The 27,912-nt window shown below is 35.0% G+C and overlaps 1 protein-coding gene across 4 annotated transcripts in view; it reads left to right on the top strand.

Moving 5' to 3' along the window:
- LOC121726575 (ankyrin repeat and sterile alpha motif domain-containing protein 1B-like) overlaps positions 1–26,714 on the top strand; it is a 106,264-nt gene extending 79,550 nt beyond the window's left edge. For all 4 annotated transcript variants that reach the window (XM_042113988.1, XM_042113987.1, XM_042113989.1 and 1 more), the window contains 7 exons: positions 10,989–11,209; positions 14,288–14,524; positions 14,790–15,173; positions 21,900–22,184; positions 22,348–22,503; positions 23,651–23,788; positions 24,159–26,714. In XM_042113988.1, the coding sequence (XP_041969922.1) occupies positions 10,989–11,209; positions 14,288–14,524; positions 14,790–15,173; positions 21,900–22,184; positions 22,348–22,503; positions 23,651–23,788; positions 24,159–24,473 (1,736 nt within the window). In that variant the 3' untranslated portion in view covers positions 24,474–26,714. The remainder of the gene's footprint in view (positions 1–10,988; positions 11,210–14,287; positions 14,525–14,789; positions 15,174–21,899; positions 22,185–22,347; positions 22,504–23,650; positions 23,789–24,158) is intronic.
- Positions 26,715–27,912: the final 1,198 nt, after the last annotated feature.

Here is a 27,912-nt window from a genome sequence, read left to right on the forward strand (position 1 = left end):
GTAACAAATCACATTAATCCCTTAGTGAAATCTCCGACAGTCCCTACAAGGTTATCAAAGTCGTTGATAACAATTTGCCATTTCTAGCAAACACGTTATCTATGCACTGACAAATGCATCGGGGAAGTACTTATTATTATTTTCACGTCCGTTTTCCTCCTAAACCTTGAAGAATTTTGATGACTTGCCAAAACGGACTCATTGACAATGCCTTTGCTTACCAAGGGAGCATACCCATACTACGTGACCCATTTAGGGGGGGAGGGGGTCTAGAGTTTTGTCACGTAGTCAATTTCGCCGAGAGAAACGTCATACGAAAAAATTTTTTTCGCCATTTAATACTTGACACTGGCATTTATTATGGTTATTTATAGCAAACAGCCATTAAAAAAAACAGGCACAGTTATCACTTATAAGGCATTTTTAAGTTTGGTGATCATATATTACTATTTGGTGTGCGATTATAATTTGAACTACAGTCGTGACTAAAATAGCTAGTAGGTACCATCGAGAAAATTGATTCCTAGGTAGTTGACAGACCAACGTTATGTAGTCGGATCATGTCAATTCAATGTTAATTGTGATCTGTCGATTGGGTTTAACTTTAAACGCGACCAAATTACTTAGGTCCGCCATCTGCCTAGAAATTAATTTCTCTGATTGTTCTATTGTAATTTTAGACTATCACTAAATATTATAAAACAAAGTTTTTTTCCCTCATGTCCCTTTGTTCCCTTTAATCTTTAAAACTACACAACGGATATGGATGCGGTTTTCTTTAATAGATAGAGTGATTAAAGAGGAAGGTTTATAAGTATAATAACATTCCTAATGTGATGTGGTAAAGAATTCCATTTTTTTCAAACGCAGGCTGAACCCTACGAGATTAATCAAAATAATGTACCAAGTATTGTACACATTCAAAAGGTCTACAGAAAAATCCACATCGGTATATGTCTATCTCTTATGGATATCCCACAGTAACAGTTTTTTGTCATTATCTTTTAACGACAAATAATAGCTAATTTTCGAAGCGATTTTAACCAATACGGCATTAATACTTATTCAAAATACTTTAAATACATTATAAATTTAATATATTATGGCCCTTTACAGCATATGATTTTAATGAATATTTTCGAAGATATTACATACTAGATGTCCCGCGCGGCTTCGCCCGCGTATATTAGGAATTTTACAGAAACCGTACATTTTCCCATAAAAAATATTTCCTCCGTTTTTCCCACATTTTTCTGAGTTTCTTCGGTCGTATTAGTCTTAGCGTGATAATATAATATAGCCTATAGTCTTACTCGATAAATGGTCTATCTAACACTGAGATAAGTTTTTAAATCGGACCTGTAGTTCCTGAGATTGACGCGTTCAACCAACATACTCTTCAGGTTTATAATATTAGGTAGGTATAGATTTTTTTTAATTATCGCTTAACAAACTCGAATCTCGATCTTAAAGACTATGAAATGGTATAATATGGTAGTGATGATGATGATGATGAATGTAATTTGCATAGAAGCATATGCTTTCTGTTCTTAAAACAACGCCGAAACTCCCAAACTTGTATCTATAAAGAATCAGGAGTTCTCTCAGCACCTTCCGAACCACGGTATACCAAGTATATCTCGGTGCAAAATCTTACTTGTTGGTAGCATATGCTTAGAATACTTCTCACGAAACCGAAGTCACCACATGTTTCCCTATAAGTTTTGAGGAGTTCCCTCGATTACTTATGGATCCTTTATCAGATCACCACTTTTGTGAATATAATACCAAATTGGGATGATACCCTATATACCTAAAAAAATTTTTGAAAATTGGTTAACAAACGGCGGAGTAATCGTTGAATATAAGAAAACGAACATAACACCTCCCCCATTTTGAAAGTCGGTTAAAATTGTAGCTTATGTGTTATTCTGATGTATAAGCTATATTATTGTAAAGTTTCATTAATATCCGTTCAGTAGTTTTTGCGTGAAAGAGTAACAAACAGCCATACATCCAAACAAAATTTCGCCTTTATAATATTAGTAGGATTTAAAAATAGGCATGGTGACTATTTTTTTTTCTTATCGGTAATTGAAAGACACTTAAAAAATATAAACATCGCTGAAAGAATGACTGTAATAGCTTAAAAATTCACCAAGTTATGACAATTCAAATATCTCATAAAAAGACCTGCCCGAAACGCTCCATACAAAGTACTACGAAAGTATGACGTCACTCTTTCGTAGTTTGTACGCATCGGGAGAGAACTTTGTTCGACAGGTATATTAAATATTGCGTCAAAAAATCTTACAAAGTAGGTCACGTAGTATGGGTATGCTCCCTAAGATGCTTGATATGATATGCAATGGTCGTACTCTTCCTGTTGAGAAATGATTATTAATATATATTAAAATTGCCTTCATAGATTTATAGGCGTTAATTTAGTGCATCTCTTTTCAATTTCCGGATAGTGCAGAATTTTACAATTTCTTTGAAAATTATCTTTCCAAACATTAATTATTGTTGTCTGTTTTTCCTCACTAATTTTGTTTATATTTTCAAAACTTTTAATTTCATCATCAAAATCACTTGAGGTTGTGCCCTCATTTATTGACAAGTGAGGTAACGTAAAATGTGCATCAAGATTCAAGAAGTAACACAAAAGGCGTGGATCAAACGATAGTTACGAAAATACATTTTATAAATAGCTTACTGTATCAAGATGTGCCGGGACAAAAAACTTCAAAAAACCGCGGGAACTATTGGGTTACCGTGACGTTGAAAAGTGACTCTGAACTTTACCACATCATGTTAAAGTTAAAAGTTGAGTGCATCCCATTTTTTATAAACAAAATGTCTTTTACAGTTAGTATTGTGTTACGGTGGTAAGCGAAGAGTATGGTGTATCGTGTGGTTACATTATTGCTGCATTGTAAACAATTTTGTTTTATACTTGCGGGCTTAGGTAATGGCGTTGTTATAGCCATGTTAAAGCAATATAATTGGATCTCCATCTAGAAAGAGACTTAATTGATGTAGTTATTGTTCAAATTGATTAAGTTACTTTAAAAATGTTACTTAAGTCTGTAAGTATTTTGATAACGTGAATATGTATCCGGATTTGCCTATGTATTCAAACAATTAATTGCGTTAGTCTTCAAACAGATACATCTGATCTAATATTGAACTGTCTAGACGCAAATTAAAAGTATCCAATGTCTTACATCTAATGATGGAACCCGTATAAAAGCGTCTAGTCTTCCTACTTTATCGTTCCCATGTTCTATTCCAGGAGTTTGATCTGCACCGCTGACCTTCAGAACACATGTCTCGCTAGATAGAGAGCTTGTTTGATTAGACAAACTAATTTTAGATGTAAATAGGTGGTTATTAGAAAATGTAGTGTGGTTATTATACTAAAATTCAGTATGTATTGACAAGTTGCTTTCTGTTCATCACCCAAGATTCAGAAACCTTCTCTGTCATTTTAGAACTCACCTTAGTCCTTCGAGTGCCCCCTTATTGCATTTAATTTCGTATTTTTTGAAACGATCTCACGTTGCTACGATTATATTTAATTTTAAACATTGTAAGGTAAAATATTAAAACTATTGAATTATATCATCATTATATCATCAGTTTCATGTAATAAATAGTAATATTTTAGATTTTTCATTGGTAAAACTTGTACATTTGACAACCGCAATATATCTAAAGTTATATTATCCTTGACTTAATCAATTTTATTATACAACACAATTTCTTGTTTACCTATTACATAAATTTGATAACTTTTGAACCGTCGACCTCGAAGTAAACATATTTCTTAAAACGTCTTTACATTTTCATAATCTTTACGAAATATTTTACAGCAAATGTCTGCAGTAAAACAAATTACGGTATCTATAGTAAGTGCTTAACATGGTAAAGTGGCTATTATGCTAAGATCATAGAAGTTCCGATAAAGGCAATATATTAAACAGCTTGAGTCGATTTTCTATAAAATTTTCATAAATATTATCGTTTATGTTAATTTAAATTAATGTTTAATTCAATTTATTACTTACCGATTTGATATCAAATCGTGTTCAAAATACTTTTACATGTGATAAATATTTATATAGAAAGCATTGGAAAAGCATGCCTAGGTAGCTTTATTGTTTGGTCTAGCAAAACAAAATCTATGGGAGTCCCGCAAGGATATATTTAAGGTCCTACTTTGTTTCTAGCGTACATTAATGACCTGTAACAGTTATGAGTATATGTAGTAATTTCTATTATGTATGTCTGCATTGCTGCGCCCATATTTCATATGACTAAATTAAAATGGGACGGGTCTTAACGAGAACTGTTAGGTGTTGGCTTTTTTAATTAACTTTATAGAACTTGACCCAAATGTTTTGTTGTTAATTGTTTTCACAAATAGAGAAAGAAATAATATTATATTACTACATCGTACATTTGTTACCAAATAATGTGACGAAAACTTTTTGTTTGAACAAATTCTTTAAACTTTAAACTTCGGAAAGTTTATAGTTTTCTTTTTCTCGTTAGATAACAAAATACTTGAGAACTACATAATGTATTGCCTGCTGTATTGCCAAGTCTAACTTAGGTACTTATACCGAATAAAATATTACTAGTATATTTACATTTTACATTACTTACATTATTATATATATTACATACTATAAGTAGTATATTTATAAATACTACGTGTATATTTGTTAGTTTTTTGCAATATTCTGCTTATAATTTCATTCATTTTTAAAAGATAAAAATTAACCAACAAGTTGAACAGACAATAAACAATATAAACGGTATTTTGATAAGATTCGTTATCAAAAATCAGATTCACCTTGACAGCGACTTTGTCTCAATCGTCGTCACCAATTGTTCGAATTGATGGCGATTAATAAAGTGGTCGATACTTCTTATCAACTTGCAGCGACAGTTGGTCGGAAGTCGCGACGAGCGACGCTGCGTCTAGAATTAAAATGACTATATTGCGAAATGCAAACAGTGTTCATAAACGCTGATCGAGTCTGTGCCGAAGTAGTTTTAAAATAGTGCTGTCAAAAAAAGAAATTCTTTCAAAATTTGTCAGAAATACAGTGCAGTGTTACGTATGTGAACAAGTTGTGACATGACGGTTACTTTTGGAATACTTGATGCTAGTCATACAGATGGGATCCTGTAAGTCTATATATTTTGCTACATAATTATTAATTAGTGATAAATTAAAGTTCTAAAAGTTTCATGTGAATACGTAATATTAAAGGTGATATATTAGTAAGTTCACTACGAGTATATTCTGTGTTGCCTAAATAGGGACTTGCTTATTCAACTTCTCTTATTTGAGCATTAATTAGTAGGATTAGACTAGCTAAACTTAAACTTTACTAGTCTAAACCTAAATTTATTTTAATTCTTTGCACTTTTTTGTATTAAAGTTTGTTACAATTTTATAATAGTTGTAGTGTAATATGTATTCCTATTTCATTTTGGTATTGCAAAACTATTTCTCGTTTGTATCAAATGCTGTTTGTAACCTTCATTCTTTATACGTGAGTCATTTAAGTTTTTTGCGGACAATTTGGGTAGAGAAACGGTAATGACACCTACCACTTTGGTCCCAATGTCCGATTCTTTAAGACTTGGAACTTCATTGTATAGTTATTTAAACAGTCGGAAAGTTATGACATTGCTTAGAATTAGTGCTCACCTTGGGTAGGAACCAATTAAGAATCCTTACAAGAAGCCTAACTGGGCACTGCGGGCTCAACAAACACCTAAACAGAATGGGTATTTGTAGCATAACGACTTGCAGATTCTGTAAGGAGGAGGATGAGACACCTATTCAGTTCACCTTCTCCTCGACTGTCCTGCTCTACTGCAGAGCAGCAGACCTTGGTCGCCACGAATACTCATCCACAGAGGAAATTCGTGGCACCAACCCTAACTATATCGTTCAATTTATGAGCAGTATTGGGTTGGGGACGACACTCTAGTGCGAAGGAGTCACAAAAGATCCTTATGGGTCGCAGTGACGTCAGGAGCTACAGCGACCTGCCTTTTAAAAAAAAATGCCATTGATATATATACATCGTAATATTATTATGGAGGCCACTTTCCATGCTGGTCATGATGAACAACCATGATTACTGTCATAGTGGTCATCTATAGATACGTGTTCGTTACAGCTTGTATTGGTTTATTATTGACTGTATGACGCCTGCAACTCTGTTATGCCAAAATTCATTTATCGCGGGGGAATCGTAAATTTTTCTGGGATAAAAGTATCTTCATACCCAATTTCAGCCAAATCGGTTCAGCGGTTTTAATGTGAAGAGGTAACAGACAGGCAGATACACTTTCACATTTATAATATTAGTATGGATAGGTCAATGTGACCGTTTTAAAGTTACTTCGTTCAAAGTCGTTTCTTAATCGTTTGAAATGCACTGCCTATGTTTTTGTGTTAAATGTTTTTAAAAATATCGTTGAGAATCAGATAGTGTCTATCTGATTAGACGATAAACGGCATCTCACTGACTTGGCCTTGGTCGTATTGATTCAATACTTAAATATAGACGGCTTGATTCATATCACATTTACAAAATGATAAGAATATCTTGGTATCGTTGTATATTTTGTACGGTTTACTTTAGGTCGATAATTTTTATCATTTACCACCAGCAAAGATTACCTACTGTTTAATTATTAAATGAATATTACAATAACACACGCTTAAGATTTAGGCACAGTAAAGTCTATAATAATATACATGATATGAATGATTTATTTGACAGAGATGATGATTATTATCATTTAAGAGTGCGATTTTTAACCGACTTCCAAAAAGGAGGAGGTTATATTTTCGGCTGTGTAATTTGTGTTATTGTTACTATGCTCGATATTGAAGGCAGCTTCGTTCATATACAGATAAAAGTAATAGTCCCACGAGAACTACGAATAACAAATAAACACGAGAACATTATAATTTACCATGAGAAGGGCCTCTACGTTTTTAATGTTATATTTTCTAAAATCAAACAACGTACCATTCTATTTAAAAACATTTACGTACAGTACATTACGATCTCTAAACACGTGAAAATTCGGATATTCGTTTTTCATCCTTGCCTCTATCACTCGTGAACGATTTTCTTTCTCGTTTCTGCAGCTTGTATTGGTAATAGAAGAGTCAGGTAGCGCGGTAGGTCAATAATAAAAATTTGTGTGCTCTGTAACCAGGCCATAGAATATTGTTAACTTTAAATGTAGCTGCATACGTGCTTGTAATGCGGATCCTACGGTTATTAAGTCTTGCAGGTTGATTGTATCAGCTGTTATCGGTGCATCGACAACCAAAGCAATATGCCTCGACCACAATGCTCCATTGTTTCACAAACTATAGTAGCTATACAATATACAATATACATCCTACTGCTTTCTCTTTACATATTTTGTAAGATAATTTAATGATAGAGATTTTGAGTTAACGATAAGTATTAAGTATCCAATCTAAATATCTAAAATACAACATATTGGATTGGTATACTTACTTAAAGACATCCCTAATCGCTTCCTAAAGTTAAATGCCGTCATGCAGGATACCCACTACACTTAACACCTTCCCCTTCCCATAAGATATTATCACCAAAATGTATCACTTTAGCTTTTGAGTGTTAGGGCTTTACGGCTTAGGCGAAACATTTGAGTAAAGAAGCAATTGGTGAAAATGAGCATTACGTTTTTATAGATGCCATTGGTTATCCTGTATCTTTGTTGTCTTTTGCAAAAGTAAACGAAAAAGGAGGACGAGCAGAAATGTATGGGAATCCACCACCAATTATAACTTTTTTTTTTTATGAAATAAGGGGGCAAACGAGCAAACGGGTCACCTGATGGAAAGCAACTTCAGTCGCCCATGGACACTCGCAGCATCAGAAGAGCTGCAGGTGCGTTGCCGGCCTTTTAAGAGGGAATCGGGTAATAGGGGAGGGTAGGGAAGGGAAAAGGGTAGGGGATTGGGCCTCCGGTACACTCACTCACTCGGCGAAACACAGTGCAAGCGCTGTTTCACGCCGGTTTTCTGTGAGAACGTGGTATTTCTCCGGTCGAGCCGGCCCATTCGTGCCGAAGCATGGCTCTCCCACGTATAAAACTAATAACTATCAGAATATTGCGTTAGAACGCTCTTTTTTTGTTATATTTTGTTTCGATTATAACTATTTAGTAGTCACATAGCCACCATGTAATATTATGTCATGCAACCTTTTTAGTTACACGAGATAATGACAAATCCGGCGTCACGGCCGTACCTCCACACAATACTAAATTACCATAAGTTATTCCATGGGTACATTGTTTTAGTGATTATAATTTGTAAAATCTGTTATCTAATGCTAATGTGTTCAACTGGTCAATATCGACCTTATGGCTATAGGAATAGGATTCAAAAGTAGAGTAATAAAAGTATCTACGACTGTACAGGATGCACGATTAACAATATTTAATAACACGATTAATTAGTACGATGGGAAGTAACGATATTCAGTATGAAAGAATAGGAAATATAAAATCAAAAATACAAAAACCGTCGAGTACAAAACATACCCCTTATTTATAAAGACCCTTAAGCTAGAAATAGCTAAGCCTAGCGCATTGTCTATTATCTGTTTGATGCGTTGGAAAAGCCTTATGAAAAAAACATCTCTACAATCCATTCTCATCTTCATCTTTTTTTTTTAATGAAATAAGGGGGCAAACTTGCAAACGGGTCACCTGATAGAAAGCAACTTCCGTCGCAGCATCAGAAGAGCTGCAGGTGCATTGCCGGCCTTTAATGAGGGAATAGGGTAATAAGGGAGGGAGGGTAGGGAAGGGAATAGGGGAGGATAGGGGATTGGGCCTCCAATCTTCGATCTTTACATGCCATTATAAATAAAAAAATATTAAAATCGATGGCCTATGATCCTTCACGTGGTCTACTTCTTATCTTTGCATAATTATAGTTAATTGATCATCCCCAAATATTTTAACATCCTCTATAAGCACTGCAGCTTATTATACCTAACTAGTGACGCACTCAGAGACATTTACAGATGATTAAACTTTCATCAGAAAATGTATAGAGCTTATATCAAAGTCATAGAGTTTATGTCATAATCCTTATTTAATAACAGTAATTATTAATATTCGTCTCTGTATGTGACAGATGTTACTGTATTTACCAACATACCGTCTACAGTGTGTTACAAAAATAAGTGATAATACTTTAGGGTGTGTACGTGTTAATTGTAGAGAGTTCACTGTGAAAGTAGCAGCTCTGAAAGACGATTTTTTTTTTCACTTTTGTATGGGCAAGGGCCCGAGCGTCACGAGTTTCCCCATACAAAAGTGAAAAAAAAATTTGGTCTTTCAGCGCTGCTACTTTCACAGTGAACTCTCTACAAGGAACATATACACACCCTAAAGTATTATCACTTATTTTTGTTACACCCTGTATATTTACGGTCGTTTCAGTCCCGTGCGGATTCCAGCATCAATTGGCCTGCAATCATTTAGTAATAACGCCAGGCAAAGACATACATTGGCCTGAATTGCTAGGCATGCGCTTAGTGCTTGTCTAATAAATCACAATAAATTGATGTTATTACAGAGTTGACATTATGCACCTGCATAACGAGGTTGACTTTATGATACCATTACCAGAGTAGACAGAATGATATGTCTATTGTGCCATTACTACCATAATTATACAGGGTGTAAAAAACTAAGTGATAATACTTTAGGGTGTGTATGTGTTCCTTTGAAAATTCACTGTGAAAATAGCAGCCCTGAAATACCTTTTTTTCACTTTTGTATGAGCAAGCTCCCCAGCGTCACAACTCACGAGTTTCCCCATACAAAAGTAAAAAAAAAATGATTTCCAGCGCTGCTACTTTCACAGTGAATTCTCTACAAGGAACACATACACACCCTAAAGCATTGTCACTTAGCTTTGTTATACCCTGTATAATAATATTATGGAGTACCTACCTACCGATTCAATATAAACAAAGAAATGTAAGTCAACCAAATTAATGTAGCATTGTATAATGTATATTCTATTTATAGTGTGGTTAATTCGTGACATTTAAATTGGTACCATTATATTCGCACAATGCACATCCTGAGCTTTGTTTTTATTTAGATGAAAAGGAACTGACAACTAATTATGTACAATCACCTGGCTGTATTGATGTTAGGCTGTTTATTTTTTGAGCCCCTATATTATGTTATCTTTGGATGATGACTTCTATCGTTAAAAAGATATATCGATAGTAAAAGTAAATTGTATTAGAATAAATTATTGTTCCACTGCGCTTAGAAAAACGAGCTCTACTTTTTTCTAGTCTATGAAAGTGAAACCTGCAAAGCAATGAGCATCGATGCCAAGGCTGGGTTACCGATAAGGTTGTCTATGAGACTATGATAATTGGTTGTCGCTATAAATTACACTTACTCCGTAAAACAATGAAGTTAGTAAGTATTACGCAACCGTGCTGTCATGTGTATAAACATCGATGAGATAAAATCACAATTATTATGGTCCAAAGAGTGATACAATAGTTATTATTATACAAAAATATTGCAAATCCACTTAATAATACCTATATTGCGCCGATTCTTCTATTGTAATGCATCATTAAATTCTTCGGCTGTCGTTCGATCCAGCTTGCTTCCTATCAAACAGCAAAATAATTTATACATACGTCTACTTCTGGACCAATAACAGAACGTTTACCGTCGATTTCATGAGAATACAGCAGTATTCTTGCTTGCTTGGTAGTTTTAAAAAATCAGACTAGATTGAATAGTTCACATATTATATCCAATAATAATAGACGGAGTACTGGTACCATCAGAATACATTCTTCAGACACCTAAATAAATGCTCAATGACCATGCTCAACAATGTATTTGTTTGTCCCCAGGCCTGTTCAAAGGCTCGACGACGACCCTGGACGGTATCGGTCTGCGGCCGGTGCCGGCGGAGCGCCCCAAGACCCTGAGGAAGCTCAAGTCCGTGTACGACTCCTCCCCCACGGAGGTGGAGAGGAATGGCGAGGACGAGGTGCGCCGCCGCAGCAACACCACCAGCTCCACGCACAGCGGGGACAAGAGCCTGTCCATACTCAGCCCGTTTGATGAACAGGTAACACTTTCAGTAACTATACTTAAAGAAAATGAAATTAGGTGTTATATTATGTACTATCAGAAAAATTGATTCATAGGCAGTTCACAGACCTAAGTAATTTGGTCGCGTTACGTCAAACTAGTAATGGGAATAAATGCTATTTTCTATTAATTTCATTAACATGCTATGATAGCTTAGCATGTTACGTGCTATTGCTTTGCTATTTTCTAAAAACGCAACACCATTAATTCACGGTTCGCATCGCACTGCTCGCATCGAGTGAAAAATAGCAATTCATGATTATTAATTAACAGTCAGTGCCGCGGTGCGAAACAGCGTGAACGTGAATTATTTTTCATGATCGCATACTATTGCTGCGCACGATATATTATATATTAGCAATCATATTTTTTAGCAATTACGATTAATTTAATTATTGCTAAGGTGCAATTAACAATTAATTATTATTGCTAATGCTATTTTTACCAACACTACGTCAAACCCATCCATCCGATCAAATTGAATTGACGTAACGCGACCAAATTACTTCGGTCCGTCAACTGCCTATGAATCAACTTCTCTGATGGTACTTACGGAAAAATAACAAAATTGTGGATGGATAGACGTTGAATAATTTTGCAAGTAATAACAAATGTTTTAAACTAAAGACGGAGAGAGAGGGAGAAACGGACAGGCAGTCGCGTCCAAATTTCTCCCACATTTGGGAAACCTAATGTTTTCGGACAAATTTATGCTGAATGTATGATGAATAGCAAATTAATATTACAAAAATTTAGATTCAAATCAATACAATTTTTATGATCCAAAGTGTTAATTTAATTTCTTGAACGTTTTAATTATACAGATTATGTGAATAAATGAATACAAGGTATTCGGCAGGTGTAAGCACACGACCTTATAAACCGCCACATTATCTTGTATTTTTATTACTCTGACATTTGTTATTATTACTCGATTGGCAAAAAATCGATACAAACACCTGTTGGAAGTAATTTTGTTATAGTTTACAAAGGTTACTCGTGGCCACCAGCTGTTGTATTGTGTAATGACCAATCTATACAATGTGTCCCGACAGCGGTGTCCGATCCTTTAATGTCATGATCTATGGCATATTTTATCGACAAATTGGCTCTCAAATTTTTTCTCTCTCTCACGGTTGTAAAATGGCAGCCATTTTAGTTTTTGTCGGGCGTTCACACTAATCTGACCAGTACTTCTCATGTAAATATCCTATGAAGATAAAAAAGGTCTCATTTGATAGCTAAATTTGTGGACTACGCTTACACAGGCAATATGTTATAAATTTCGTGGAATCAAACATAGAAAAATCAAAGTTTAAGAAAAAAATTGTGCATTTTTTAATTAATGGCTTTTTGTGAAAAATCTAGCACATTAAACTGGTTCTTATTTATTTAAAAAAAATAGAAGAGGTTTTCATCTTCAATAAATTATTTACTTCAATGCTCTAAGTCAGATAGTTTAGAAGTTATAACGATTTCCCTATGAAGTATAGGTCAGACTTATAAGAACAATTAGCGAAATGTTAATCAAATGGTTTTAAATTCTTGTCGGGTTAGGTAAAGCAATAATTATTACTTAATAAATAATTACATTAATGTAATAATTTACAGTAAGTTATAAAATTACACATACTATTTTTTTCTAGCAAAACTAAAGCTGCAGTCTGCATATAATATTAATAATATATTCACACCATATTAACAATTTTACATAGTGTGTTAAATATACAGCGTGATTTATTAAAGTAGCCAAACATTATAGTATCATGCTACACGCGCGTAAAACTGTTCTGTTTTACTAGTGTTAAAGCCCTCAATCGTACCCCTTTAACGTACACATAACATACAGTTTAAATTATAATTGTACAAATTAGCATACGTCAGTTGGTGGTTGCAGGTGCTCACCGCAGATGCCTCACACCTGCCGCTATAACATGACAGGATTCTGCACAATAATAATTTGTACCGTGTACGTGTATTTTAATGCGAAAATCTCGTGAGTCTTTTAAATTCAGTCCTTTTGAGAACTTAAGGAGCGTTCTTATACAAAATTTTAAGTAGAATTGATGGGAATAATAATGTGATGTTTCGTTAATCGCTAATTTTTAATTACAACATATTTTTAAGGCCGTAACATTATTTTTCTACGATGCGTTGTATTGTTTTTAGGGTTCTGCAGTTTGAAAGAGAATTAAGGACGTAGAGTAGTAATAACAAAATGATAACCATTTAAAACTGGAACCATACGAATATCTCCTGCATAGAAGATGCAGCAGATATTTCCTAAAACATATCTGAGCCGCCAAGTCGTTTTCTTTATCGCTTCCTTATAGAATTGCCGATCAAAATATTGTGTGGAATTGACAAGAGTCGAATGTCGAATTTATTTTGTCGAACGCTTGTGTCAATTTCATACATTTTGATCGGTGATTCTGTAAAGAACCGATAAAGTTGCTCTTCACGGGGAGCATTCGCGTGTAATGTAACATTATAGATTCGACTTTGAGCATTACATTACAATACTACATCCCTGACTGACGAGCTATTTAAATTTAAAGGGTTAGAAGCTAATGAAAGGATGACAGACGAGGATTTACCAGTCGATAATATCACGTTGCGTTATTATTATTAAATATCATACCTTCCCATATACAGTCAGTATTTATAAGCTATTGACCGCTGTCCATATAAGCATGGTGAGTCAACACCATGGATGCCCTAGCCTCAATCAGGGTCAGGCACTCAGACAGATAGTACGATAATACTGTAAATAAACAATTTATCAGACGTTATTTTTGTTAGTGCTGATTAAAGTGAGATTTTTAGTCTGGTCTTTTTTGCCTGTGTTCAGTTTTTGAAGGTTAAACCAATAAAAATTGCTATTAAAAAGTTAAACTCCTGTTAAAAAGCCTTAGAAACAGGTAAGAAGATTATTAATATTTAAAGCGTAATATAAGAATATGTTCCTATATAAGTTTTTTAGTATAATTATTTCATGCAAAATTGGCAAATCACTAATTACAACAAAATTCTCAAACATATTATTTGTCAACAGGAGGAGTGGGCGAAGATATCGGAGATCATGGCCTCGTTCGGCAGCAAGCTGGTCCGGGAGTCGGTCTTCGTGTCGGAGCTGGAGCAGGAGTTCACGTCCCGGCTCGGCCTGAGCTGCTCCGAGTCCAGCCTGAGTCCATCCGTGGCCTCGAGCCTTGGCCTCTGGCTGTCGAGCTTGGGGATGCACGACTACGAGCCTCTTTTCGTGGAAAGCGGCTACGACGATATTGAATTTATTGTAAGTATTATTAATTTGTTCTTTGTTCGCCCTGAATTTCTTCTACCTCTTTATCTGGAAACATTTGTGTGACGCTGTTACGCTAATCAATGTAAATGATCAACTACACTTACATGAGGTGTGACACCTTTAAGCTTAATCTTTAATTAAAACTCTTACTCAGCGCAGAATTAATAAAATAACTTCACATAATTCACATAATATACAAGTGCTAAAAGTTTATATATGAACATATAAAATTTTGATCAAATATGTTTTGTTACAGAATGGTATTATCAACGACACAGACCTCCGAGAGATGGGAATCGAAGAGAACGACAGACAGAAAATACTAGAATCCTCTACACAGTTACCTCTTAAAATAACGGAAATAAGCAATAACCATAACAATAATAATTTAAGTAAGAACCAAAACGAAACGGTGGAAGAGTGGCTTAGGACTATTAATTTAGAGCAATATAATGATACGTTTAGGAAACATTTGTATGTAGATATGGATAGAGTGAGAAGGATATGGGAGGTGGAACTGACGGCTGTACTAGAAATAAATAAACCGGGACACAGGAAGAGGATACTATGTTCGGTGTCTGGAGAACACAATGGACCTACTAACAATATAGAAGATATTAATGCTGATCTCAATGACTTGGTAAGTGATATTTTTTAGCATTACTTTCAGTTGGATGAAAAGAAATAATGGAGAGTGACAAACAGACAAAGGCTTTAAATAGACTTTTCAGACCTAAGGATAATATTAATGATGAATAATTTTACTATGAGTCCAGAATGTTTAGCCAACTTGGTGATGATTATAATTTAGAAGCCTCTTACATTTTTGTTTTTAAACTTTGTTGTCTTAGCGCTGACAACATGGCTTAAAAAAGTGAAAATACGGGAGTCGTGGTTGATCTACTTAGTAAATCAGTCAAAACAATGCACTGACCTTAAATAGTACTCACGAAATACTTTCTACGAAGTCCCTCAAGAAAATTCCAAATGAAGCAGGCTTCGGTAAAGTAACGTTCATCGATTTATATTCAGTTCGTGCGGGCAATTCGTCACGTAGACGATCGCTCACATGCATATTTAATAGCTATTTCCGAAAGGCGAGACGGTTATGTGAACTCGAATGGAAACTATTAGAAGTATTTAAAATTGTATTAAACTAATTTTGTAAAGGGAAAACTCGCAAGCCGAAGTTGTTAAGACATTAAAACTATAGGTGTTTTGCGAAAATTTGGTTCTTAAGGAAGCATAGTTGTGTGAGAATTTTGATGTGCCTATGCGTAATATTATGAAATTTTGCGATAATGTCATCTGAATCGTGACAGTGCTATCTTCCTAGCTTTTCAAAAAGTACACTTTAAAAAAATTACTAAGTGTTCCTTCGAAAGGTGTCATTTTTATCATCATGTACTCAATATATCTTCTTGAATCCGCCTATTGTTTACCGTCCATTGCAGTGTGAAATGTATCATTCTCACGTAGGGGCAATAAATGAACAATCTCAGCTAAAGAGGATATCCCGAGGGAGTTGCTAGGACACAGCTACTTGCGCTCGGAATTTTTGAGTGAGCAATCGACCAAGGGTCCATCCCTACTAGATTCTAATTAAAAGTTTCGGGACTTAAGGGAGATTTTTCTATGGTTTAACTTTTGCATTACCTGAGTATGCGAGTTTAAAGTATCAATGAGTCAAGACTTAAGTACCTAAATTATTATAACAGTAACAGTTGGTTAAGAAGTAGGCTTCTTATATTATTCCTCATTCGTTAATTTTTTTAATGACTGTTAATAATTTTAGCCACATTAACTTTTTCCAGACCTAAAGGAAGTCCATATGTTGGTTGTCTTGAAAAAGAGAGGAGAATCATTGTTTTAAGTCCCAACTTAAAACAATGATTTTCCTCTCTTTCCTTAGCCCTCTCCTCTTTATTTCTTATAGCTACAGAATATATGCACTTAAGCTAATTAGCATTTATTGCTGTTCATTTATCATTAATATTCGATGCCCTACAGTCCACAGGATATCCCTCCTCAATGCATCGTCGTAACTCAGCTCGTAATGACAATAACGACAGGATACATTTATGATATCGTATTATTAATTTGCAGTCTTTACTCAGAGCCACTTCTTAAAATAGTTAGTTCATACGTTTCTAAAGTTCCAGAATGGAATATACTTTTTTTCTAACGATGTATTCAACGAATAACAGTTTTTATTATTCGTAGGATGTATTAAATTATATTAAACTTGTGCCTTACATTATATGTCCTTGTTATAATATCCACCTGCTATTATTAGACCCACAAAAATTCTGCACTGACTAAACACACAAAAAATAGGCACATCTGTGTTTTCATATCTTCCTAATCTCACTCAGCTCAATCGATTCGTTATTAAGGGCGTATTACGTAACCTTTATTTTGATCCACCTTCATCTCGACCCGTATCAAAATATGTAACGTAATTAAAGCAACTCAATTATTTTTTGATTGGCGTACTACTTAAATTATTAAAACCTCGTCGTCGGGTGTGTGACGTGTTAAAATTGGTAATCCCTCTTAAATTGCTCATCTCCTGCCTAATTACCAACACGTGTCGCGACGACACCTGGCAACACCCCACGAGCTGTCAATGGGGTAAAAGTGAGCAACACTTTATTCATTATATTAAAGTAGCTGGTGGAAATTGGATTAGAATTTATTGCGAATTTTATTATGTGTCTTTTTATTAGTTAGTAAAAATCTTGGTCTCAAATTCTCAATCAAAAAGTCTGATAAAAAGTCACAATATCAGTCTTTTTATTTTAATGCAATAATATGATAGTAAAATTCAATAAAGTTTTGTAGTTTTCAAATTCGATATGCATTAAGTTTTAATAGTTTATTGGTAGAGGAAACCAATATTGTACATTCACAAATGGGCCTTTAAGGTACTAACTAGATCTATGCAAACTACCTAGAATTTTAAATATACAAAAGCATGCGTAATATAAAATACAAATAGAAGTAGATAAAAAATAAGCAAGTAATAGCAAAGCCCCATGTAAAAGCCAGCTAGGTACGGCTTTGTGCGCGTGTAGTGGAGGTCTTTTTTAATTTCTCACATGGCCAACCCTGTATGGGTAATTAGTACCAATTCGCCTATTCACTAGCATTCATGCGCCGAGTGAGCCACTCTGCCTTACCTAGCCCTAACTATTGGTCGGTTTCGACTTGTGCAATTCTAAAGAAAATATTTTAATGAATTTTGAATTTTCATAAATATGATTAATTTTATATTTCAAAAGTAGTACGACGTTTTTTTGCGGTATTCGTCATTTAAACGGCCTTTTTCTGTTAAATATTATGACGTATTTAAAATTTTGAAAAATATAATATACTATGGCACATAGCTAGCACGTAGTATATTTTTATAGATATAAATTTGATGATTATTACGATATATTCCTAGGTTATCTACAAGTGGAAATAAACTATGGGTGGGGTTTTCGCAAGCTACTTTCCAACAATCTTGTCGCCACTCAGCGAAACTAGAGGGGATGCAATGAAAAAGCGGGGTTAATATATTCCATAAGCAGCGAGCAACTTTCAATAGTAATGCTTTATCTCGTTAAACCGCGAACAGTAAGCTAGACTAAGGATGCTATTCAGGCGCAGCGCAACGGAAGGCCGTCTATTCATGGTGCACTCCTCAAATTAGTTGGCTCACACTGTCAATTATTTGTTTGTCTTTTGGTGTAGAGGCTTAATTAAAATTTCACGCTCGTGTACAATGTGAGGTACCATTTGATTTACACCTCACAAGTGTGAATGTTTGATGCTCAGCCCCGCCTCGAGGTCCGCTGAACACATTTTTATTTAATTAGCGCTCCGTTTTTCGCCCTCTATTGTGCATTGTTTCGATATTTTTAAATTGATCTCGCCTTTCTTTGTATTGTCTTTTGTATGATATGTCGAAATGAAAACGAGTCCTTTGTGTTCAAATTAAGTCAGTTCAGCTGGAAATTAACCCTCAATAATAACGTGTAGGGTAACATGGTCAACAGTGGATCATTTTTTTTTGCCGCGTCATAATATTAAAACTAACAGTCAGAATTTTACGAAAAATTGCCTGAGGCATCTATGTTACTAAAGCTTTATAATATTCTTGGTCTTTGCGAACAAAAGTGTACAATAGGGAAGATGTATATTTTTTTTTTATTGTGGGTGTGGGATCCACTGTGTACAACTCCTAGTCCTCAGTGGATCACCCCCTGGTGAACAGTGGATCTAAGAAAATCTGAACAGGAAAGTAATAAAAGTCAATGCAAAAAATCAACTGGATGTGTATTAACATAGTAAAAACTTATAAACTTAAAGGAACTTTGTACTTTTTCAGTCTTTATTCAATAATATTTTATGTATTATAACATTTACTATAATCTACTTCTTGAAAATCACTTCTTTAGCTTTTTTAATTATTTTTACTTATCTTAAGAAATTGTAAAATAAAAAAGAATCCTTACTTTAAATGGCACATTTTGGATGTCAGTCTTAAACATTATCTTCCATTAATAATATCTTAGATTTAAAAAGAATAATAATAACAAAAAAATACAAACTCAACGAATGTTAATGTTACTTAAATCTACAGGAAATGCATAGTATGATTGTTGCCTAGCAGTACTTCCACTGACGGTGGGCGTTGGCAATATGAGCCTTATGTCGTCATCTTTCACATATGATAAGTCTGGGACATTAGGCATAACAAATTTACCCTTTTTGTGCCTTAAAAAAGACACATACAATTCTAAAGTATCGAGATTTCGTTCCTCAAGAACTTTACTAACAAAGAAAATATTCTGGTTTTTGGAACAAAATTGTACCAATACGTATTCACCTTCCTTTGGTAATCGCACAAGTGGTTTTCTTAGTAAATCCTCTGTTATAATGGTCTCTTCACTTTCCACCCAGTCTACTTCATCGTCAGTTTCGTCGTTCAATATTATGTCATCTTCATCTTCTGAATCACTTTGCAGCACTTGACGAATAGCTTTCTTTCTTATCCCTTTAGTTTTAGTTTCTTTCTTCCTTTTGGCTGCTTTCTGTTCTGCAATAGCATTTTTTTCAGGTGTGTCCGTGGCTATAAGACTTTTACCTAGTTTTCTCGGCTTTCTCTTTCCAGTTCTTGTGGGTGCTTTAAGTGGCTTCCGAAACTGATCAGGTGTAATAAGAGACTTGATTCCAGATGTATTAGTTGAATCTCTTTCAGGAACAGTAGTTGATATAATAACTGCATTTTGACTTGTAGAACCATCGAAAGAGCGAGGCGAAACATTAGATAGATCAGTTAAAACAGATTTTTGGGGAGTGGAAAAAACTGGCGTCGAAGGAATTGCTGAATATTCATCCAAATTTTCCAGCACAGATGGGCTCATTGTACCTCTACGAGTAGATGCTTCTCCAGCAGTGCTAGTGGAGGGTCTTGGAGAGTCAGTTATTTGTAAATGCAGTGAGTTCTCTTCTAGCTCTAAAATCGGTGGTTGGTCAGTGATTGCACGTTCTTCACTGGAATCATTTACAGGTTGAGCATTTTCAGGTCTATCTGTAACACTGCTCGGTGCGAAGTCTTCGTCAGTAAAAACATGTCGATCGAAAGGAAAAATTCCTGTTTTTCTAAATGCTTGTGTTATATTAGACGGTGTCATAGACTTTGCGAAAGCCTGGCCAATTAATGCTCCCACATCATAAATAGTGACAGGGCATCCAGGATTGCGCAACATCCAGGAACTCATGGCGGAATAGTAAAACGTCTTGAAAGGTCCGTGAATACCAACATCCAGTGGTTGTAGTCGCGCTGATGTATGTGGGTGCAATGTAAGCACAGTAACCCCAGACTCTTTCGCGAGATCGAGGGCTTCTATGGAAAGGTGAGACTCATGGTTATCCATTATTAAAATCGATGGGTATTCTTTGGAAGTTCCCGTTCTTCGTATGAAATGTTTCATTACATCTAAAAACAGTTCGCTGTTCATCCATCCAGATGGGTTTGCCAGAATCAGTGATCCAGGTGGGGTACCGACAGCCATGCGAGGGTTGGTATTTTTTCTTGGGAAGATAAGGACTGGCGGAACTGCCTGACCCCCAGCGCTTATGATGTTGCAGGTAGTGACAAGTGTCCCCTTCTCACCACTAGTCACCTTGCAGAGATTTCGTCTACCTTTTGGAGCTATAACCCGTTGGGTCTTTTGCACAGTGGTAGTACTGGTTTCATCCAAGTTATAAATCCTTGTCCCATCCGCAAATGCAGGATGGCGCTTAATCACGTCCTCCAAATTATCATAAAAATGATTGACTGTCTCCCTGTTAAAAGCCGATGCTCGTGCTAAGCTGCAGGCCTCGGGTTTACGCAGCGTCAAATCCCGATGTCGTTGGCGAAAACCCCGTAGCCAATCTATCCCAGCCAATTGATTATCTGTCCAGGACTTCGGCATTCTGATGTTATTATTTTTGGCCATTTCGTACGCCACTTGTCTACAATCCTTAACAGACAGACCATAAAACAGGGTTGCGCATTTTATGTAATATTGTTTCAATATTAACTCTTGGTCTCTTGAAAATACTTGGTTCACCGCGTAGTTTGGCGTCAACCTTGTGAGCTGGTTTTGTGCATTTTTTTCTTTACTTTGATACCTTTGAAGTGTTGTAAAAGGAATCTGATGATCAACAGCTGCTTGTCTTATACTTTTTCCATTCTTTATGGCCTGTAATGCTTCATGCATTTGCTCGTGTGTATGAGCACCTACTTTTCTTTCTTCTACTCTGTTCCTCGGCATTTCTGTAAAGATAAACTTCCATTAAGTTCCTTGTTGTGTAATTGAGGGTACACAGTGCATCATAATCCATAGTGTACACAGTGAATCAATCCACTGTAAACCATATTGCCACCACACAGTTCAAAAGTAAATTTCTCAAAAACCTCAAATACTTACGTAATTTTGTTAATGTTCAAACATACTACATTAATCTACACAAACAATTAGAATAAAATAATAGGAAGACAGCATTACTATAATGATATGTAAACAAAATTCTACTTACTTTATCGGTAGTTTTTACTCCCCGAAAACGAAAATGGCGCGCTCACGCGTCTATCGGTGAGCGCGTCCGCGCAGCGACTGCGGGAGTGAGAGGGGGTTCGCAAACGAAACACGATTACATATTTCGTTTACTCTTACATTAATAAATGGTGCAGGTGTATGTGTGATCATCTGTGTACCACTGATCCATTGTTGACCATGCGACCCTACATTTTTTTTTTGACCACAAAATACTCGTACTGTTGGCAACAAAACGAGTATTTTACCTACCTACGTTATCATTGTTGCAGAAAAACAATATTCAACAATTAAAAGAAGATATCAAGGAGAAGTTACCACCATCAGAAAACCTGAAGCCAGTTCCTCCACCCGTAGTGCCAAGCCTAGCGCCACCTGGCGGTGAGACGCTGAAGCGGAGTAAAAAGAACCGACCCGCGCCGCAGCCGCCTAGACCCTCGGATCTGGAGATCAGAGCACCTTCGGAACTCATGGTGGGAGTGCCGGGGGCTCTGAAGACACAGTGGAAGCATCAGCCCTTCGTGCTGGTGACTGGAGCTGTGACTTATGTCGCGAACGTAAGTAGTCCATTGCTTCTCTAATATACAGCATAGTAGACTTTAGTATTAGAGTAAAAGATATATTATAACAATAAAGTTGGATCAAAATTAAATAAATAAAAAAAAATCTAAACACTAGTAAAGTTGCCAGCTCTTCCTTTAACTAGATTTTTTTATCCAGTACCTAGGCTCAACCGTAGTTAAGGAGCTACGCGGCACGGAGTCCACAAAGAAGTCCATACAGAAGCTGAAGAAGACCAAAGAACCCAGGGATTCCCCTGACATCATCCTATCCATCAGCTATCGGGGGGTAAAATTCCTGAATACTATTACAAGGGTAAGTCTTTTTGACATACAAAAATGGTTACGATTGTAGAGCTTGTAATATATGCAGATACCGTCGCGTAGTAATAATTTTGATCAAAATTGTTTCGTTTGTCAGAAGGCCTAAAAATCTAAACAAAATTTGGAATCCTTTTTTAATTTTAAAACCCTTTTATTATTTTTTAATATTTAAAAGGCAAGTGGGAGGAACATTTTCGTCATTAAAGATATTCTGAACATCTTCGTACACAAAAATTGTTTGATATCAACCCAAGCGTATAAGGGGTGTATCAGGGGAACTTGTCGGCCCTGACTTTGCTCGCTTGATCTTTAATTATGGATCACCCTCACACTTGATCGGACCACCGCCAATCTTGCCTTTGTGTTTCTTCAGAAAAAGGATTGTTTTTTTTTTGTATTTTTCACCAGAATTAATTTCATGTTAGAACTCTTTACGGCTGGTTTGCCGTCATAATTAATACCGGTGTTATTCTAAAATAAAAAACATAAATATTTTTGGCGCGTGAATAAAAGAAATTGAAATATTTAACGTTAAAATTGTTGTACAATTTTTTTTACGCAGTTTCAAGGCAATAAGCTTTAATGAAAACAAAGTGTATTGAAGTATCCTTAGTTTAATGCTCTTAGTTCTTGGATGTTGTTTGGAAAATTCACCTCATTTTGCTTATAATGTGATATTAGATATTATGAATTCTAACAATAAATTAAAATGTATAATATAATTATGGCTGGTTTTATAGTAGAGCGTTTCGCAGCGCCGTTGGAGCGCGCGCGTTCGAAGCTGTAACAAACGTATGGACGAACGGCGCTGCTCAAGCGCGCGGACTTTAAAACGCAACTACTACCCCCATACATATCCGAGCGCGCGCGCTCCGACGGCGCTGCCGAAACGCGTGACTGTAAAACCAGCCTATACAGTTTAAAATTGCAACATTTTATCTGGTTTCTTCTGACTATTACTTAGATTCTTATATCCTGTTTGATACTGTATGTAGCATAATATTATGGTGTGTCTCCTTACTCCTAGCACCCAATTCATTTTTTGTAATCCTTCAAGTCGGTCTTTCCACTACCCATGGAATCACGCGATCGTCTGATAGCTTCTAGACATGCATATTCTGATGATTCTTCTTTCATAGGAGTTGGTGTGCGAGCACGAGATCCGCAACATCCACTGCGCGTGTCAGGACGCGGACGACCTCACACACTTCGCCTACATCACCAAAGACCACACAACTAAGAGCCACTTCTGTCATGTCTTCAGGGTCGCGACTATGGTGAGTAGGAATAGACTGTGGGATTTAAGGAGTTTCAAAAATCTAGCGAGAATTTTGCTCAGTGTTTGCATATTGCAGACCATCGAATTAAGTTACACTTTTATGTTATTGATTAGTCCAAAAGTTATCTTAAGATCCTCAGTGTTGATCTAGCAAATCCAGAATTCAATGAGATAATTTAATAGCGGCTTATCTGACATTCTTTATGAGTAGTTCATCGTATAAGCACAGAATAGATAATACAAGTAGTATAAATGTATCTGCTGGGTCTGCTTAGGGAACGCCATACGTCATCAAATGACTGTGTTTCAATTTCTCCCGGAATCGTTGCATTTTCTTCTGCATCTACATAAAACTCTTCATATTCCAGGATCAAGCGACCGAAGTGATCCTCACGCTAGGCGAAGCGTTCGAAGTGGCGTACCAAATGGCGCTGAGAGATCAGGCGAACAGGCGAATACCGGCAACCACGAAAACCCCCACCCACGATGCGAAGGAGAAACCCGTCAACCACGGCAGATCACATTCCATAACCGAGATCAAGCTCAACGGTCATCAGCTGAAAGTCGCGCCTATCCCAGCATCTCTGTCTAACGAAGACTTCCAAGCCATCAAAACCGAGGGTTCCAGAAGCCCAAGGACTCCACTGCTGAAGGCACCCATAGCGTCTACCGAAGAATTGTGAAGGTAACATTTACTGCAGTTTTAGTTAATTTATTATACCAGTTATAGGATAGTGATAAGTGTATGTAAGAGCCAGCGTGCGGGTGACGAAATTGTCTCTGGTTTTCATTCGGATTTTCGACTTTAGTAGTGCGAAATAAAGTACTTTGCCGCAAACTTTGAAAAGTAAGACTCTATTTTGGATGCATTAAAATCGATTTTAATAATTCAGAGGACAGGGACAAGTTTGTCCATCGTGTGCGCAAGACTTAACTTCGTTAACGCAGGATACAGAGAACATACCTACAATCAGTGCAATATATTATGAATAATAACTTGAAACATTTGAACACTGTTTTATAGACTTTTTATTGTAAAGATTTTGTCTGTTTCTTTGTAATACCGAGTGATAGGGAGAGAAAACATTACGCACAATATTGTTCCATATTCAAATGTTGAAATATTTGAAGCTATTCAGGATGAACCTGTGAGGCCTAAGCGTGTTCGGAATTCAGTCTTCCGATCAGAAAGATAGTGGGCTAAAAGAAAATACGAAGAAAGTTCCAGAATATCTCGAATCAATAATTTTAAGACACCAATTTTAATGTTAGGACGTTTGGTGTGTCGGACATAGTTGAATAGTATTAATTTACATTTTTACACTACTTTTACGAACCGAAACCTAATTTATTGAGATTTTGATAATTTGTACTAAGTATATAATATTAGATAAAGTTTTACTATGGGATAGTAAATTTTTCGGCTGTTATAATATTATATTAGTTGTACATTTTGTTTTTGCAGCTATTTTGATGGTTTTAGTACATTGTCTACTGGCGTAAGAATTGCGAAAAATTAATTAAGAAATATTATAATATTAGTCTGCTTCGTTACTAAATAGGCCTAGTTGTATATCGGAATAAGAAAATAATATTATTACAGGCCTAGTATGATCATACAAAAAATAAAATTATTGACGTTTAAAATTATGCCACCAATATGGCATTCAATAAAATCGAAACAAAAAAGATAAAAAAACTTTTTACTTGACTTTTTTCAGTGCATTTATCATATCAGTAATAGAATAATTTCAATTTTACCAACCGTGTATTGTGTTAATTTAAGACAATACTCTAAGCATGGCACATTTTTTGTTAAATATGTGGCAAACGTGCTAAAATCTGTGTTGTAAATATTCTAGCTATAGATTATAACCGTTGGTTGTTAAAAACACATCTTATGACGTCATATAAGCGTAGAACATGAACATATCATACAGAAATGTTAATGTGTTATATCGATCGAAAATATACTTTTGACTTTGGAATCGACCAATCAGAGCGACGACCGGCAATGCAGGGTCGTGATTGGTTGTACGTTTTCCAAATTCAAAATTCAAATGTTGTGCAAATTGGCCGTTTGTAACGAAAGTTAATCTGTTCTTATATTTATAAAGTGTACATGTAGTGTTTATATGAAATAGATAATATCTATAAGAAATTATTGACTAGCTTCTTTAAAAATCGATGTCTTCATAATAATGATTTTAGGCTGTAGGGGATTGAAAATGTTAACTGCCTTTTTGTTATGAAATAGTTATGTCAGCTTTTTATGTCTTTTTGTGACAAAAAATCAATTCATGTAACCTTTTGCTCAAAATTGTTACATTTTGTTACATTGATGTAATTCTGTTTATTTAGTACGATATTATTGAAAGTATTTTCGACTGTATGATTGTTGTATATTTGCTTTAAATTTACCATCGGGGAAATTGATTTACAGGTAGGCACTGACCTACGTTACTTGGTCGGGTTGGGTTAAGTCAATGATAGTTTTGATCTATTGACTGAGCTAGACGTGACCCGGCCAAATCACGTAGGACCGCCATTTGCTTATAAGTTAATTTCTCTGATGTACTTCGGTCGCTGTTTTGTATTTAGTCTTGTATCAAGTCTGATATTAGTTTCATGTATTCAATGTGATATAAAGTAAAACATTTTAATGATTTTTCTTTTTTTATTAACGATTCCTTGCTTCATAATTTATATATTATATAGACGTATGTATCGCTTATATGAGTGTTGCGTATCATATTTGAATCAGAGCTATATCTTATTTAAATATAGACTATATTTGTTGTTAATGTTGTTATATGAAATAGTAGAATGTGCCAAATCGTAAAGTTACAGGAGTACTCGCCAATGTTGTAACCGTTAAAAATTAAATAATATATTATTGTGTACTTAGTTCGCATTCGGACAGAGACCAATAGCCAAATAAATAATATTTTTTCTTAATAATCAATAAAACAAATCTGTAAGTATAAAATATGAGTTTAAAAATTTACCACTTACTAATTATATCAACAATAGATTGTCTTGTGGTCCTATGACTATTGTCACGATAGAAAGTTTGAAAACTACCTATCCAGGCTGAAAAATCTGTCCGTATGCGCTTAAGAAGTCGGGTGCCATCGAAATTCTCATACATACGTAATACCAAAATTATTTTCTCATACGAAAATATTTACCATGTTTGAGTTATTTTTCAGCTTAAAATAGTAATTACTTACCTAGGTTCCTGCACAAAAATTTACTACAAAATATTTAAACACTAAAACATATTATAGTAAAACAATAAAAAATATATAAATAAATAGGTACTTAGTAAATTTACTACAAAATATTTAAGCACTAAAAATATATTTTTTTGTTTAAATATTTTGTAGTAAATTTTTGTGCAGGAACCTAGGTAATTACTATTTTAAGCTGAAAAATAACTCAAACATGTTAAATATTTTCGTATTACGTATATGTATGAGAATTTCGATGGCACCCAGCCTCTAAGAGTACACATTGTTCATATAAAATCGCGCTTTTAATGTGAGTGTTTATAGTTAACTTTGAGATTTGTAAAGAGACATACAATTAAACGTATAATCCTTAGTAAAATAAAATTGTTCATCTTCTTATATCTTACAAATCGTAAAATTGTGACCACTCTATGGGCTATTCGTAAGGAAATAAATGTTTCTTACTAGTTGTTGGACACTCGCTTAGTTGTTGGACAAAGTTCCAAAATGGTAAGTAATATGGAGGATGTAAAATTGATATAAGTAACATAATTTTGTTACATCCCCTTAAAACAGGAAAAAAGCAATGAAATAAACATTTTTTTCTTATCGCGATAAGCCCAAACTCTAAAGTAGTTATTTTAAAACTATAATACTAACTAAAAATAATATTATAATATCATCATTTCATATTATAATCTTATAATATTATATAAAAGTCTATTTCGAGCTATAATAATATATTTATTAGACTAGTGAAGTAGACGTACGGTATATTATAGAAGAATATTTTATAATACTTTCACCAGAGTGTATACCAAAGATAGATATTATAGTGGTAAAGTTATTCATATTGCAGGCTCGATAAATATACGCTCATTTAATATTA

This window comes from Aricia agestis, chromosome 4 (genome assembly GCF_905147365.1).
Source record: "Aricia agestis chromosome 4, ilAriAges1.1, whole genome shotgun sequence".
NCBI classification, from domain to species: domain Eukaryota; kingdom Metazoa; phylum Arthropoda; class Insecta; order Lepidoptera; family Lycaenidae; genus Aricia; species Aricia agestis.